This window comes from Cervus elaphus, chromosome X (genome assembly GCF_910594005.1).
Source record: "Cervus elaphus chromosome X, mCerEla1.1, whole genome shotgun sequence".
NCBI classification, from domain to species: domain Eukaryota; kingdom Metazoa; phylum Chordata; class Mammalia; order Artiodactyla; family Cervidae; genus Cervus; species Cervus elaphus.
Genome location: NC_057848.1, coordinates 38,648,015 through 38,665,466, shown reverse-complemented (window position 1 = coordinate 38,665,466; position 17,452 = coordinate 38,648,015). Strand labels below are relative to the sequence as shown.

At 35.6% G+C, this 17,452-nt stretch overlaps 1 protein-coding gene across 2 annotated transcripts in view; it reads right to left on the bottom strand.

The window, feature by feature from the left end:
• The window catches only part of PLS3 (plastin 3), a 90,329-nt gene that overhangs the window by 26,176 nt on the left and 46,701 nt on the right, over positions 1-17,452 (bottom strand). For both annotated transcript variants that reach the window (XM_043895372.1, XM_043895374.1), the window contains one exon: positions 5,179-5,342. In XM_043895372.1, the coding sequence (XP_043751307.1) occupies positions 5,179-5,342 (164 nt within the window). The remainder of the gene's footprint in view (positions 1-5,178; positions 5,343-17,452) is intronic.

The following is a 17,452-nucleotide window of genomic DNA, read 5'->3' as shown; positions in this document are numbered from 1 at the left end:
TGTTGAAGGAAACTTAGAGCCCTAATGGAAAAGTCACTGAGCAAATAGAAGATAACCCAAGGCCTTTAGCATTATTGACTAGTACATACTCATACACACACCTCAGGAGGGGTAGCCTATATGTGAAGGTCACAGAACAGAGTCGTGGTATCTAGCAGTTCAGGCTGTGTCTGTGACAGCAGACATGAGCAGGCATGAAATGCAGCCCACACCCCCCTAAGCAGGCCTGGGGTCTTATGCAAGACTGTGGCAGGCAGAAACACCAGTGCATTTTCACATTTAGTCTTTCCAGGAGGACATCCTTTTGTAATTAACTGACCAAGAGAGAGTGACTTTTGTAACCAGTAGGAAAGTTCCTGCAACCCTGTTACAAAGTCATCTTTTCCTTTTACCATCCTTAAATCTTGGCCTTCCTTGGACTTATAAACCCAATTTTATTTAGGAAAATGGTAAGCATGAAGTTTTACAAAATCAAGCTTATTCACTTTCCACAGCTGTGATTTTGTGCTATGCCTGTAATTTCAGAGGTGGACTTTTAGAATGGGTGTGTGTGTTTATGTGTGTGCACGCCTCCATCTATTTATGTATAATATATAGACACATGCATACTGACTACCAATGAAATCACTCTTCCTTCTCTCTGGCCATTATACTGACTCCTATTAAGTATCAATAGTGTGGAGCTGACTCATGTACTCTGGGTAATTTTCAAATTATTAAAATCGTTTTTACTCACACTCTGATTCAACTGGAATTTCATTTATTTCACTTTACCATCCAAGCCAAGGTTATACAACAAAATGGTTGCTTGGGAATGTAGCAGTTTTCATTGTGATACATTTTATTCAAACAGGTCCCTCTTTGGTAATTATCCATCTGCTCAGTGAAAAAGCAGTATTCACTATCCCACCTCATTCTGAACTCTACTTCATTTAGTAGAACAGTGTCTAGTAAATTAAAATCCAAAATCTAAGTCTTTTCTTCAACACTGAGATACTATAAATCACTGGAAGGATAAAAAAAAAAAAAAGCTCCCAATGTGATTGCCTTGGAGTTAACTGCCTCAGAATGACATATGAAAAGTTATTTTTCTTATTACAATTATTTCTGTCTTAAGGATCATTACCTTCTAAAATTAGGTTGCTTCCGTGATCACAATTTCAGCTGAAAAACCCAAATTTGTATACATAATGCAAAAGAGGAGTAATACAAATAATAATCATTTTAAAAAAGAATCTGCTGTACAATATTCTAATGCAATTACTTACATAGCTCTACTTAAACCCTTGATGCTAGGAGGCAGGGTCTTTCTAGAGCCTCTCCTTGACATTATAGCAGGCACCCTGCTATAACATGTCATGGGAATGACATGTTGAATGCAAAGATGCAATTAAATTAGTTACATTTTCAATTGTCTTACAAAATTTACATGACGTTGCTTTTCTAAATATCTTTAAATAAATTCTTCCAGCCAAGTGCAAATTTGCAGTTTCATAGTATTTTCGTCTGTTCTTTAGATTTTAAACAAATGTTAAAAGATAGGAGATGACTGAAGATTTACGTATTTGTTCAATGGATTCACCACGTGAGAATGAACACTTTATTTTCTACTTTAGTAAAGAAATCTCTCCAGTGGATGATAAGGCAATTTGAGTATAAGCCTTGGCTTAACAAGAATCTCTGAAATCAGAGAAAACACCAGGCCAACTACTGTGCTGGAGAGTTGTCAATGAATCTTTTCAAAGCTGCCTGTTGTGATACTAATGAGCTCACTGTTTCATGCTGTTTTCCCTCCAGGAGGAGGGACTTGCTTTATCATGTATGAACAAACTCCTGGTGTACACTGCTCTCTTTGGTTCTATACATCTTTTCCAGTCTCTTTTATGAAACATATATGTCCTGTATTCCTTTTAAAAGTGTCATCACCTTCCTAGATCAACACTAGTGGCCAAACCAAAGCAATGCAGTGACATAGGAGTTTAAGAAGGAAAGATTTCAGAAAGAATTGCAAAAATCTATGACTGGCTTCCAGTGTTTGAGGTTTGTTTCCAATATAGTAGGTTTGAATTTTTACTTTTTAGGAATCTGTTGTAGGCCTAAACTTAGTAATAATAGGAAGAGAACACTGCCCGTTTAATAAATAGAAATAACTACCAACAACTAACACTTCTATAGTATTTGCTATAAACCAGGTACAGTTCTAAGCACTTTGCTTATATGAAGTTACTTATCTCTATGATATACCAGTCTTTTTACAGATGCAGGAAAATACCTTACTACAATCTAAGAAGTATAAAAATCTAGTAACTTACTTTTGAAATACTCAAGAGAAACAAGATCAATTAATATATATTTAATTTTAATGTGTGAAGTTTACATATAATTTGGGGACTCTTTTTTGCCATATATTATATATATATATATATGTGTATATATATATATGTATATATATATATATATATACACACACACATATATATCCTCCTCCAAAATTAATACAGACATTTTGTTGGTAGCCTGGTTTGCAATTAATACCTTTTAAGTAGCAATTTAAATAAAAACCAAAAATCTAACATGCAAGAACATGTTTATTTCTATTTCCTTATGTCAATCCCTGACAGGAATAACATGCTTCTGTTAGGGGAAGCACACTGACTGAGACGGCCCACCCTGGCCAGGCACCATAATAACCATCTTCATGAGTTGTTCTACGATAGGAGGTCCTGGTAAGGAACAGGGAACTAATAAGCCACCACCAGAAAAAGTAAAAAAGAGACACCACATGTCCGACCACCTCCCAGAATCCTTCTCTCTGGCATCCATCTTGGCTGAACAAGGCGTGCACCACCAGAATGGACTCTGAGTCAGAATGATTGGCTAAACACAACCTGGAAACTAATCCCATCACCAGAAAATCCAAGACTTTGAGCCATGTGGCAGAGATGTCCTCCTGGGTTCCCTTACCCTACTGCTCTCCACCCGGGTGCCCTTTCCCAATAAAATCTCTTGCTTTGTCAGCACATGTGTCTCCTCCGACAATTCATTTCTGAGTGTTAGATAAGAGCCCAGTTTCGGGCCCTGGAAGGGGTCCCCCTTCCTGCAACACTTCCTTTTTCTCAGATAACTAGAATCTACCATATTTTGTCTAATGATTTGTAAGAGGTTTCATTGATGACAAGGCAGAGGGGAGTGGACAGATGTCTGCTTGGTTAATCACACACCCATCTTTCTTTCAGTACAGTCATGGTGTTATCATTCTGAAACTTCAGGTGAGTTATTTTACTGTCTTCCTTTCCAATTTTTTGACCAAGAGGGGTAACTGACAAAGCCACTAGTTCCCTGTGTAATGTTGGGCAAATCACTTCCTTTTTGAGAAACCCAGGCTTTTATTTTTTTTTTTAATTTGAGAAATGAAGGAGTATAAACATATTGATTTCTTCCAATTCTAAAATATATATATATATATATTAACCAATATGGTTCTCATTAGTATTTTATTTTTTAAAAAGTCCCAGGTGATGCCAAAATTATGATGCCTATAATTCACTTTTTAAGAAAATACTAGGTTAGTCACAGCCACAAACAGCTGTGTGGAATCAGCAACATTTCAAAATATACAAAATTAAATATTTCCCTAAGATGATTTTTCTCAAAGACAGTTTCATAACCGTCTCCTTTAAAATACTGGCACACTGCACATCTCAATTATTTAAGTCTGTTCTTCCTAGTAGATTAAAAAATTCTGAGCAGCAAACTATATCAAAAGTAAGCAATCGTAGTTCGCCACCATTCTAAGCTGCTTTAAGTTCACAATTAAACATGCAGTTACAAGGGGTGCAAGTTATACATCAGAGGACATGCAAGTGCTCACATTGCAAGTCAATTGCAACTTACTATTGAACACAGGATTTAAAACAAAAGGCTTTGGCAATAACTGGAAACAAAAGATGGTGGGGAAGAAATCAGTATTGCAAAAGAAGATGGCATGAACTATAATAGCGTTATAATTCTGACTCTTGTGCATTTTAAAACAGTAATGCTCCCTTCATCCCTGCCCCGCCCCCAGGCAAATGCTATCAGAAGAGCAGACATCATTACTTAGTCAATTTGTTTCTGGAACTCTCCAGGTGTTCTAAAGGGGCTAATTCTAATAGAAGAAAACATATCAGAATTTCACTTGCTATACTGAGCTGTGGTTACTGATGGGAGTATATGTTATCATTTCAGGTGTCTTGAGGCAAAAACAAATCCTAGAAAAGATAGGAGTGCTAGGAAGTTTGTGATAATATTAGGCACTAATTACTATCTGTAATACACATAAGGAATGCCAAGTAAGATCTAGTCAAACTCAGACTTAAATGAATAATAAAATGATGAAATCTTAAGAGTGTTCTTAATTGAGGAAACAGCTATTCTTTAATATCAATCTCAAATACTTTGTTAGTGAATATGGATGGAAAATATCCTATGTCCAGAAAAAATTTGACCCCACTAGCTAGCAGCTAAAAGCATTAAATTTCAATAATGAGTACCACACACATACTCGCTAAGCACTGAGTATGGAACACTAGGTGCTTGGGGGTAGAATTAAGAAATCAGCCCCTAACCTTGAAGAGTATTTGATGATACTAGAGAAGAAAACAAGAATTTTAACTGCCCCTTCCAATGGATTAAAAAGATATGCTTCTAACTTTTAATTATCAAAATCATCATCCTAGGGAAAATGGTACAGTTAACTACTACTACCACAAGATTAGCAAACATGTTTTTAATCAGAAAGTTGAACTCAGGAAGCTTCCAAGACTGTGAGTCAGGGTGTATCATTAATGTTTGGGACCACACTGTTCACCTATAGAAAGAGCACTTCAAGGATGTGATTTCACACCTTGAAACGTGTCCTTTAATGACGCCCCCTCTAAGGAGACTGTTCACCTTACACAGCAAGCGGAGTGTTTTATCTTTGATTCTGTCTGTGTTTTTTTTCTCAGTTCTTTTTTAAGGTATTCTAACGGCTAAAAGAATGAACTAAATGTAGTGGGTGAGATGAGAGAAATTTTATTAGTTATAACAATACTACTATGATATATTTAGGAACTTAATAGGACTTATTACTAGAAGATCCCACAAGACAAAGAAGCAATCATTACTTCTAATAATGGTAGGTTTCCACATACTTACATAAACAAATTCATCAAAACTTATCTTCCCATCTTTATTCCTGTCACCATCCAGCATGAGTTTTTGAATAATTTCTCTCACTTTATATCCAGGTAATGGCATGTTAGCTTCCTTGAAAAGCTCATGAAGTTCATAGTCACAAATGAATCCATTGCTGTTGAGGTCTTTTTGATAAGGGAGAAACAAGCAAAAAAGGAAATAAGTTAACCTATAGAATATTTTTCTTCATTTTAGGCTCAGTTCTTAAAGCTTAAAGTTCATAAGCTCACCTAAATACAATATTATCCTATCTTATTGTTTGCTACCTAAAGAGGTCTGAAAGGGAAATGCAAATTTTAACTGAAAGGGCATGGCTTACATCATGTTTCTTGTATTTTGAACTGTATAAGTAGCTTAGCTTAAAAATAGCATCCCTAAAAAAAAAAATAGCATCCCTAATATTAGGAAAGCATAGTTGTCTAATAAAATTATCATTAAATCATAAAGCTGACAGGACTTCAGAACAGATTATACACCAATAAAACACTGCCATGGTATAAAACATTTCCTACTGTAGCTATTTAGGAGTTTGATGCCCCTTATTCTCCCCATTGTCAAAGATAACAGTTTGTGATTAACGCTAATTATATTATATAGAACACCTGAAATTATGCTATCCTCTTGAGTGCCAATTTTTTCAAGAGTTAATGTAAATAAGTGTTAATCCAAAACAAATACAGTGTTCATAAAAATAAATGCAGTCATAAGTAATGCAAATGTTTAAATGAAGTCTACAAATACTTTAAAAATTTTTTGTGCTTTCATAATTTTAACAGACTGTATCTAAGTGCTGATAATGTTTATTCTGAAACAATTAAAAATCGAAAAAAAAAACTGATCAATGACTAAAAGTTAATTTATTGAAAAAGAGGGTTACTGTCCTGAGGCATAATTTTTTAGTAAAGACAGTTGGACTTTCACCAGCTATTTCATATACTTAAATGTTCAGAAATGCTTTTTATTCCTTAGCTCCTCCACTGATTTTCATATATAAATTTAATTATAATAGAGGGAAACAATCTGAATAGAGAAATGACTCAAGATGATGCCAACACCATTCAAGAAGATATACTATGAAGTTAATCTATTTGATATATTACTTAAAAACTGTACCAAAACAAAAAATAAAACAAAATTGCACCAGATACCGTTCCTAAGATTGGAGATACTGCAACCAATGAAACAAAGTCTTTAGCTCACCTTCTCATGACAACTAATAAGCAAGTAACATATAGCATAAGTGCTATGAAGAAAAATAAAGAGGGGCAAGGGGTTAGAATGGGGGCTATTTTGCCCTCCAGGGAACATTCAGTGCATAAAGGCCAAGAATGCTACTAAAAATCTTCCAGTGCATATGATCCCCACTCCCACTCCCATCCTGCAACACAGAATCGTGCAGCTCAACATGTCAGTAACGCTGAAGTTAAAGAACCCTGGGTTATAGTGACAGGTGGGGATATGGGTGATGGTGGGAGTGCTATTTAGATAGAATCATCAATGATGGCCACTTTGATGAGGTAATATTTGATGAAGACTTATCTGAGGTAAGAAAGAGAATCATGTGGCTATTTGTAGGGGGCAGATTTTAGGTAGAGGAAAGAGCAAATGCAGTCTGTGATGTGGAAGTGTGTCTGACGTGTTTTGGAGACAGTAAAGGTCCAGTATGAATTGAGCAGAGTGAGCAAAGGAGAAAATGAGAGATGAGGTCAGGGAACTGATCATGGAAGCTCTTATAGGCCATGGTACACACTCTGGATTTTCTTCTAAGTGTGACTGAAGCAAAATTGATATTAGCTAATGTGGGCCAATTATTAAAATATTAAATCCCCTGTATGAAACTATTTCCCTAATAAACTGAAAGCTGATGAAATTGTTATGTTTAGTTTTAATGAAGTATATGATTCTAGAGTCAAATATTCTTAAGCATAGATTACCATATTTTAAATCTATCAATTAAAATATTCATACTTTTAAAGCATCATCACCAAAGTACCCAACACTTCTGAAAATCACTAATAGTTCCTTCAAGGTAAAGTACTTGATTCCCCTTAGGGCACATCTTCACTGTTTTCGCTTTGAACGTATAAAAGGCCATACATCAAACACTTTATTAGTAAGTGTTTATATGCAGAAATCAATCCAGCAATGACATCTGCAGTTGCTAAAAAGAACAAAGTAATCCACATGGCACTGTGGTAAGATTTTAGCAACTTCTGATGAATGAAATTCTTGGGTTTAAATACACCTTTCCCCATGCACATACCAATCTGTTTCTCCCACTTTCTTTAAAAAGCGAAAAGACAACTCAGTTCTAGGAGTGTGACAAAGTAAAAGATACACAGCATACACAACAAGAGGGAGTAATGTGACACAGGCTCTAACTACATTTAATTTGCCCAAGTCATCTCTCCAGATCATAGTTTTCTCATCTGTAAAATGGGGGGGCTTCACTTGATCTTAGAGAAGATTACCTTTTAGCTCTAAAAACTGGAGGTAAAAAACCATCATACACATGAAAACCAAATAAAGAGTAATAACATTCTGATCATTATTAAACCTCAGTACGCAACCACCATATTCCTTCATTTTATTGTGTCTATAGAGAAGGAGATGGCATATTCCTTTTGACTATCAAAACTTTGTCCACGCTAGCAATTTCTGATAGAAAGATATTTTAAAACATACTCTATTTTCCTCTGACTTCTGAAATGACAGAACATAATTTAATTGTGTTACTTACTCCAGCTTGGACCTAGCATGTTGTTCTTTTTGTATTCTCAGTGATATAATAAAGTGGAAAGCAGAGATGTTTACTTTTTTATTTATTATGCTGGAGAACTATAATGAATTCAAAGCTACAGGAAACTGACAAAGGCACTGAGTCTAGTCTGTCTGGCAGTTTCTTTGCTTTAGGTAGAAGAGAGGTGCAGGTAATGGGGGAACTACCACTTGTGTGCACCCTCTCTGAAATAACCTCTCTTGAGCATTAATTAGAAGCTCACTGATGTGATTAAAAGATGCCAGGAAATAGCCACCCTAAAATATAACTAGCATAAAATAACCACATGTGGAAATACCATTTTGAAGTAAGAGAAGTAATAACAGATGCTTTCAGCAATGGGCAGAAATGTTTTAAAGGGGGTCTGGAGGAATATGAATTTGTCATTACCTAACAATCTTAAGAGATTGTAAAAATCTCTTGATAAAGATTCTCCTAAATCTTTCTCTAACCCCAGTATGTAGCACAGTACCTTGCACAGAATAAGCATGGGGAAAAAATTATTTTTGTAGAACCAGAGAGCCTGAAGTATTTTAAACTTAATTTTTATTAGAGTATACTTGATTTACAATGTTGTTGGTTTCTACTATACAGCAAAGTGAATCAGTTATACATATACATATACCTACTCTTTTTTAGATTCTATTCCCATGTAAGTCATTACAGAATATTGAGTATATATTCTGTGCTATACAGTAGGTTCTTATTAGGATCCTCAAGTATTAAACCAGGAAAATAATGCTCTAATCTAAGGAGCATTTTAAAAACATAAATAAGCAACAACAATGAGCAAAAAATGAAGAAATAGCACTGATAGACCGAATGGCACTCCATCAGGAAACCCTGAGGACAGAAATATCCCTTAAATAACATTCAATCTCATTCCCTTTGTTCTAATTCTGTCCCCACCCAGCAGCCTTCAGATCTGTAATTTGGTTTTCTAAGTGAACACACCCACCAAGGAGTATCCAAGTAGACTACCAATGATGGCTGTCAGGTCAGGACCTCTCTCTCATTCTAAATGTAGAAACCTGCTTTGACTTTATTAAGAAAAACTACACTTGCATAACATGAATCAACCTTCAGAACAAATCGAGTACCTACTCTGTGGCAGGCACAGGGCTAGACACCAAAGATACAGAATTAACCAGACAGAACGTCTGGTTCTTACTTGAAACTGTGGCTTCAAAATCCTTATAAAATCTGGAATTACTTGGAATCTCTCTCCTGTATCTTTCTTGATATGGGAAATGAATAGTTGACCATGTGTCATCTTCTACATATTTGTAAAATTTTACCTTTTACCGACTCTGTTTCTCCATATTGTAAAAGCAGAGCAAGCTTGTATTACCTCCTGAGATCAAAGGCATTTTAGTGTTAGTACTAGTGAATTATTGCAAGGCTTTCGGTCTCTAAATCATACCTTTTGAAGAAAACAATTTTAGTTTCAATAAGAAGGCAGAGGGAGCCTTAAAAGGCAGCTTGCGATTAATTTTAGAAAATCTCCCAGCTGCTAAAGTACTTGAAAGACAAAATAGGGTGCAATTACTTTAAAAGAGTTTTAGGTTAATTTTATTCCCAATCTCCAGCCAAAACACACACACAAAACAGTTTTAACAACTGGAAATCACAACCTCCTGGCATGATGGTAGTCCTTTATTTTCTCATTAAATCTGTCAATATTCTGGAGCCCCTTTCTGGCTCATTTACCCCTTTTTCATTAACTACGCATTGGCATGGGGTGAAACAAGTTTTGCATTTCAAAAACTCTTCTGTTCCAGCATCGTATTTTTGACCACCCAATAACGTAGACATTATCATTCAGCCTATATTATCTGGAGCATTTTCAATGTTTCTGCAAGCACAGGTCTCAACTTTTTGGTTCAGAAAATATGGTCAGTGTGGGTAGACACTGACGGGCTGGGGAGAGGAGGGGAGAAGAAACTCTAACTACCTACTGAACAAACTTCCCACATAGAGTCCAGAGCTAAATTTCAAGAAATGGATCAAGTGTTCTATTTTTGAAGAAAAATTGCTATACTTAAAAAAAAACACACAAAGATTCTCCCAAGGGTTTACCAGAGCAGCCTGTGTCTTTCATACTGGCTGCTGAATTCATCAGAAAGGAATCAAATGTTTTTAACAACAGATTCTGTCTGTCTGTCTATGATGACACGTGTAGATTCACATCTGCACTTAAAAAAAAAAACAACTTACTATGCTCTTAACAAGTATTATTTTAGATGCCAGTTAACTCTCCCCAAAACCTCCCCCCAAGTAACCTTAAAGTAAATAAACTTATTATACAGCCATGTTCCTGCAGAAGTTTGAATCACACCAAGAATGCATATCCTTAAAAGGAAATGTTTTCCCTCCCCTTGCATCCTGTTATTTAAGCTATTTTAAGTACTTGTCTGGAGAAAGCTCAGCCAGAATTCAAGTGGTTTTGATTTTAGCTGCTGTTTTACACTGCTCATGTCCAGGTGGAATGTGGTGCAATCTATCACTTCAAATGCATCTTTTGGGGTGCTACTTTGTCCTATAAATCTAACAGTGAGAAAAACCAGGATTTCCCTTGACTCTTAGGTTTTGTGTGTGTGTGTATGTGTGTGTGTGTGTGTGTGTGTGTGTGTGTTGCTTTATCCAGCCTTGATTCTGTCTAAATGTAGTGTCTTTCTTTATAAACAGGTCACATATGTGTGTCTTCATCTGCAATACATATGCGACTTCTTTACTAACCCACTGTGGACAGTGCTTATTAGGACTTAAAGAAGAAAACCAATCAAGTGCAGATGCACATCCTTTACAAAAATGCTGTGTTTAAAAGTTCCATTTAGTTTAACTGATAAACTCCACAAAATTTTTGTAATAAAAAAATGACAAAAGGAATCTATGTATCTAGCAATAATGGATTTACACACACACACACACACAATCCTGACCACCTGTGAAAGCACACAAAATATTAATTTAAAAGACTCAGCCAAGAAACTTGTGCAGAAGAATTTAGATTATATTCTGTCCTCAGATCTAAGCAATAAAATTGAGCTTTCATTAGCCATTAAAACTTTAGAAAAGGGAGATGCTAAACATCTCCAGATGCTTAGATAAACACGGATTTTCCCTTTCACAGCTTATACCTTTTGAGGTAGCTCATTCCAGCAAATACATATAAGAGGAAGTTTAATGAGTCCCAGCTAACAGTAGAATAGAGGTTGCTACCGAAGAGTTTATCCTAATAGTGTGTCCCCAAAGGTGGAGGTCAAGTACAGCTGAAGGCTGGACAAGATTAGAGGGCTGGAGACCAGGCAATCAAAAACGTTGTCTATCAACTGTTTTCTAACCCCAAATTTCTAACTCAAAATTGGCCATGATTTCCCACCTGCTGCCACTTTCCCACTTAAAAAATACACACACACACACACACACGAACATACATACACACATCTATGCTCCTGCTCTTACCCAACACACCTATAATCTGTGCACCTATTTTCCATACAGTCAAAACACAGCTTTCAGACTATCCTGAGACCTTAATTTCCAATATTCCATTGATAGTTAACCAGATGGTACAGTGAAAGAGCACTGGTCTGTTTATTTATTTATTTAGTTTTGGTTGGGATGTAGTTTTTATTTTTTAATTTTTTAAAATAAATTTATTTATTTTAATTGGAGGCTAATGACTTTACAATATTGTAGTGGTTTTGCCATACATTGACATGGATCTGCCATGGGTGTACATGTGTTCCCCATCCTGAATCCCCCTCCCATCTCCCTCCCCATCCCATCCCTCTGGGTCATACCAGTGCGCCAGCCCCGAGCACCTTGTCTCATGCATCGAACCTGGACTGGTGATTCGTTTCACATGTGATAATATACATGTTTTAATGCCATTCTCCCAAATCGTCCACCCTCACCCTCTCCTACAGAGGCCAAAAGACTGTTGTATAAATCTGTATCTCTTAGCTATCACGCATATAGAGTTATCATTACCATCTTTCTAGATTCCATATATATGCGTTAGTATACTGTATTGGTGTTTTTCTTTCTGGCTTACTTCACTCTGTATAATAGGCTTCAGGTTCATCCACCTCATTAGAACTGATTCAAATGTACTCTTTTAAATGGCTGAGTAATATTCCATCGTGTATATGTACCACAGCTTTCTTATCCATTCGTCTACTGATGGACATCTAAGTTGCGTCCATGTCCTGGCTATTATAAACAGTGCTGCAATGAACATTGGGGTACACGAGTCTCTTTCAATTCTGGTTTCCTCAGTGTGTATGCCCAGAAGTGGGATTGCTGGGTCATATGGCAGTTCTATTTCCAGTTTTTTAAGGCCTCTCCACACTGTTCTCCATAGTGGCTGTACTAGTTTGCATTCCCACCAACAGTGTAAGAGGGTTCCCTTTTCTCCACACCCTCTCCAGCATTTATTGCTTGTAGACATTTGGATAGCAGCCATCCGGACTGGCGGGTAATGGTGCCTCACTGAGGTTCTGATTTGCATTTCTCTGATAATGAGTGATGTTGAGCATCTTTTCATGTGTTTGTTAGCCATCTGTATGTCTTCTTTGGAGAAATGTCTGGTTAGTTCCTTGGCCCATTTTTTGATTGGTTCATTTATTTTTTCTGGAATTGAGCTACAGGAGTTGCTTATACATTTTTGAGATTAATTCTTTGTCAGTTGCTTCATTTGCTGTTATTTTCTCCCATTCTGAAGGCTGTCTTTTCACCTTACTTATAGTTTCCTTTGTTGTGCAAAAGCTTTTAAGTTTAATTAGGTTCCATTTGTTTATTTTTGCTTTTATTTCCAATATTCTGGGAGGTGGGTCATAGAGGATCCTGCTATGATTTATGTCGGAGAGTGTTTTGCCTATGTTTTCCTCTAGGAGCTTTATAGTTTCTGCTCTTATGTTTGGATCTTTAATCCATTTTGAGTTTATTTTTGTGTATGGTGTTAGAAAGTGTTCTAGTTTCATTCTTTTACAAGTGGTTGACCAGTTTTCCCAGCACCACTTGTTAAAGAGACTGTCTTTTCTCCATTGTATATTCATGCCCCCTTTGTCGAAGATAGGATGTCCATAGGTGCGTGGATTTATCTCTGGGCTTTCTATTTCGTTCCATTGATCTGTGTTTCTGTCTTTTTGCCAGTACCATACTGTCTTGATGACTGTAGCTTTGTAGTACAGCCTGAAGTCAGGCAGGTTGACTCCTCCAGTTCCATTCTTGTTTCTCAAGATTGCTTTGGCTATTCGAGGTTTTTTGTATTTCTATACAAATTGTGAAATTATTTGTTCTAGTTCTCTGAAAAATACTATTGGTAGCTTGATAGGGATTGCATTGAATCTACAGATTGCTTTGGGTAGTATAGTCATTTTCTCAATATTGATTCTTCCAATCCATGAACACGGTATATTTCTTCATCTATTTGTGTCCTCTTTGATTTCTTTCATCGGTGTTTTATAGCTTTCTATATATAGGTCTTTTGTTTCTTTAGGTAGATATATTCCTAAGTATTTTATTCTTTTCATTGCAATGGTGAATGGAATTGTTTGCTTAATTTCTTTTTCTGTTTTCTCATTGTTAGTGTATAGGAATGCAAGGGATTTCTGTGTGTTGATGTTATATCCTGCAACTTTACTATATTCATTGATTAGCTCTAGTAATTTCCTGGTGGAGTCTTTAGGGTTTTCTATGTAGAGGATCATGTCATCTGCAAACAGTGAGAGTTTTACTTCTTTTCCAATCTCAATTCCTTTTATTGCTTTTTCTGCTCTGATTGCTGTGGCCAAAATTTCCAAAACTACGTTGAATAGCAGTGGTGAGAGTGGGCACCCTTGTCTTGTTCCTGACTTTAGGGGAAATGCTTTCAATTTTTCACCATTGAGGATAATGTTTGCTGTGTGTTTGTCATATATAGCTTTTATTATGTTGAGGTATGTTCCTTGTATTCCTGCTTTCTGGAGGGTTTTTATCTTAAATGGATGTTGAATTTTGTCAAAGGTTTTCTCTTCATCTATTGAGATAATCATATGGTTTTTATCTTTCAATTTATTAATGTGGTGTATTATGTTGATTGATTTCTGGATATTGAAGAATCCTCACATCCCTGGGATAAAGCCCACTTGGTCATGATGTATGATCTTTTTAATATGTTGTTGGATTCTGTTTGCTAGAATTTTGTTAAGGATTTTTGCATCTATGTTCATCAGGGATATTGGCCTATAGTTTTCTTTTTTTGTGGCATCTTTGTCAGGTTTTGGTATTAGGGTGATGGTGGCCTCATAGAATGAGTTTGGAAGTTTACCTTCTTATGCAATTTTCTGGAAGAGTTTGAGTAGGATAGGTGTTAGCTTTTCTCTAAAATTTTGGTAGAATTCAGATGTGAAGCCGTCTGGTACTGGGCTTTTGTCTGCTGGAAGATTTCTGATTACAGTTTCAATTTCCGTGCTTGTGATGGCTCTGTTAAGATTTTTTATTTCTTCCTGGCTTATATTTGGAAAGTTGTACTTTTCTAAGAATTTGTCCATTTTTTTCCAAGTTGTCCATTTTATTGGCATATAGCTGCTGATAGTAGTCTTGTATGATCCTTTGTCTTTCTGTGTTGTCTGTTGTGATTTCTCCATTTTCATTTCTAATTTAGTTGATTTGATTCTTCTCCTTTTGTTTCCTGATGAGTCTGGCTAATGGTTTGTCTATTTTATTTATCTTCTTAAAGAACCAGCTTTTAGCCTTGTTGATTTTTGCTATGGTCTCTTTTGTTTGTTTTGAATTTAATTATGCCCTAATTTTTATGATTTCTTTCCTTCTACTAACCCTGGGGTTCTTCATTTCTTCCTTTTCTAGTTGCTTTAGGTATAGAGTTAGGTTATTTAGTTGACTTTTTTCTTGTTTCTTGAGTTAAGCCTATATTGCTATGAACCTTCCCCTTAGCACTGCTTTTACAGTGTCCCATAGGTTTTGGGTTGTTGTGTTTTCATTTTCATTCATTTATATGCAGATTTTTATTTCTTTTTTTATTTCTTCTGTGATATTTGGTTATTCAGCAGAGTGTTTTTCAGCCTCCATATGTTGGAATTTTAAAGTTTTTCTCCTGTAATTGACATCTAATCTTACTGCACTGTGGTCAGAAAAGATGCTTGGAATGATTTCAATTTTTTTGAATTTGCCAAGGCAAGATTTATGGCCCAGAATGTGATCTACCCTGGAGAAGGTTCCATGTGCACTTGAGAAAAAGGTGAAATTCCTTGTTTTGGGGGTGAAATGTCCTATAGATATCAATTAGGTCTAACTGTTCTATTGTATCATTTAAAGTTTGTGTTTCCTTGTTAATTTTCTGTTTAGTTGATCTATCCATAGGTGTGAGTACAGTATTAAGGTTTCCCACTATTATTGTGTTATTGTTAATTTCCCCTTTCATACTTGTTAGCATTTGCCTTACATATTGCAGTGGTCTTATGTTGGGCTGCATATATATTTATAATTGCTATATCTTCTTCTTGGATTGATCCTTTAATCATTATGTAGTGTCCTTCTTTGTCTCTTTTCACAGCATTTGTTTTAAAGTCTATTTTATCTGATATGACTATTGCTACTCCTGCTGTCTTTTGGTCTCCATTTGCTTGGAATATCTTTTTCCAGCCCTTCTCTTTCAGTCTGTATGTGTCCCTTGTTTTGAGGTGGGTCTGTTGTAGACAACATATATAGGGGTCTTGTTTTTGTATCCATTCAGCCAGTCTTTGTCTTTTGGTTGGGGCATTCAGCCCATTCACATTTAAGGTAATTATTGATAAGTATGATCCCGTTGCCATTTACTTTGTTGTTTTGGGTTCAAGTTTATACTCCCTTTTTGTGTTTCCTGTCTAGAGAAGATCCTTTAGCATTTGTTGGAGAGCTGGTTTGATGGTGCTGAATTCTCTCAGCTTTTGCTTGTCTGTAAAGCTTTTGATTTCTCCTTCATATTTGAATGTGAACCTTGCTGGGTACAGTAATCTGAGCTGTAGGCTTTTCTCTTTCATCACTTTAAGTATGTCCTGCCATTCCCTTCTGGCTTGTTGTTATTTTTTAAGCCATATTTAAACAAATATGCACTAGTGTCATTTTATTGAATACTAAAAGTAAATTAAATGAAACCACTGTACTTTTCGTCACATCTGGATGTGGTTTTTATATACTAGAGAATATCAAGTAATTTGAAATCACTTAACTTCCTGAGATGAGAAAATCTGGTACAGCTACAATCACCATAACATGAAAATTTTGGCTTAGTTTGATGGGCAGCCTCAAAGGAATATACTCACAGTATTCCTAGTCACTTATGAAACCCCATTATTCTTTAACTTCAAAAGTGTAGAATTCCTGTTTTGTTTTGTTTGTTTGTTTATTTTTTTTTATTTTATTTATTTTTTTTTATTAGTTGGAGGCAAATTACTTCACAATATTTCAGTGGGTTTTGTCATACATTGATATGAATCAGCCATAGACTTACATGTTAAAGCAGAGTGGCTACTGTTTAGGAGAGAAAAAAATTCAGATGTAAGTGTTTGCAGGACTAAAGCCAATCTGAGAAGTTCTACGTTACATGAATTTACCTTTATGACAAGTAATCATTCAAATGACCTCTAGCTTCCCTAACAAGATTAAAGTTTCAGAATGTAAAAGGCATTTTCTACTTCGTAAAATATTTACTTCCTAAGTGTTCTGAAAAGCTTTATATATTCTTCTTTAGAAGGAATTTATGCAGCCTTGCAGCATTTAAATTAAAACAGAAACATCATGATGTAAGAAAAAATGAAAGCCAAGGCTTCTGCTATCCCAATGAGAAATACTGGAAACAAATATTGAGAAAATGAAAATAATTAGATGAAAATATACTGCTTGGAACTTAACATTAAGCAGGTGCAGAAAGTGAGTGAAAGGAGAACTTTAAATCTTAGTACTCGATTTTTATTGCTAGTAAAGAGAATTTTAAAGCACTATTAATTGAACAAAACCCATGATTAGTGGTAATTACAGAGATTTTCTCCATACACTATGATCTTGCTGAATTTCTAAAGAGATAATCAAGGCTATTATTGTTAATAGATGGGGAAAATCATATAATGATTTCCATATTTTGTCACAATTGAACTGAGATAAAGTAGTCCTTCCTTCCCTCCCCATAAGAAAGAATTGTCCTTGTCAGGGAAATAAGTTATGGAGCTTGTTTTTAAAATCAAGTTTCCCTGAATGAAGAAAAAAAAAAGGATTTCCATAATACCTTTGATAGTTGCCTAAGGGCCCTGTAAATAAGAATAACTAAAAACTACAAAGATTTTAAAGGAAAATCTAGATTCAGCTGGGTCTTTAAACATTTTTCTGAAAGACTATACACAGCTTTTAAGATGCTGAAAAATACAAATTTTATGTGTTATACTGTAATGGCCAAATCCTTCAGCAGTAAATTCT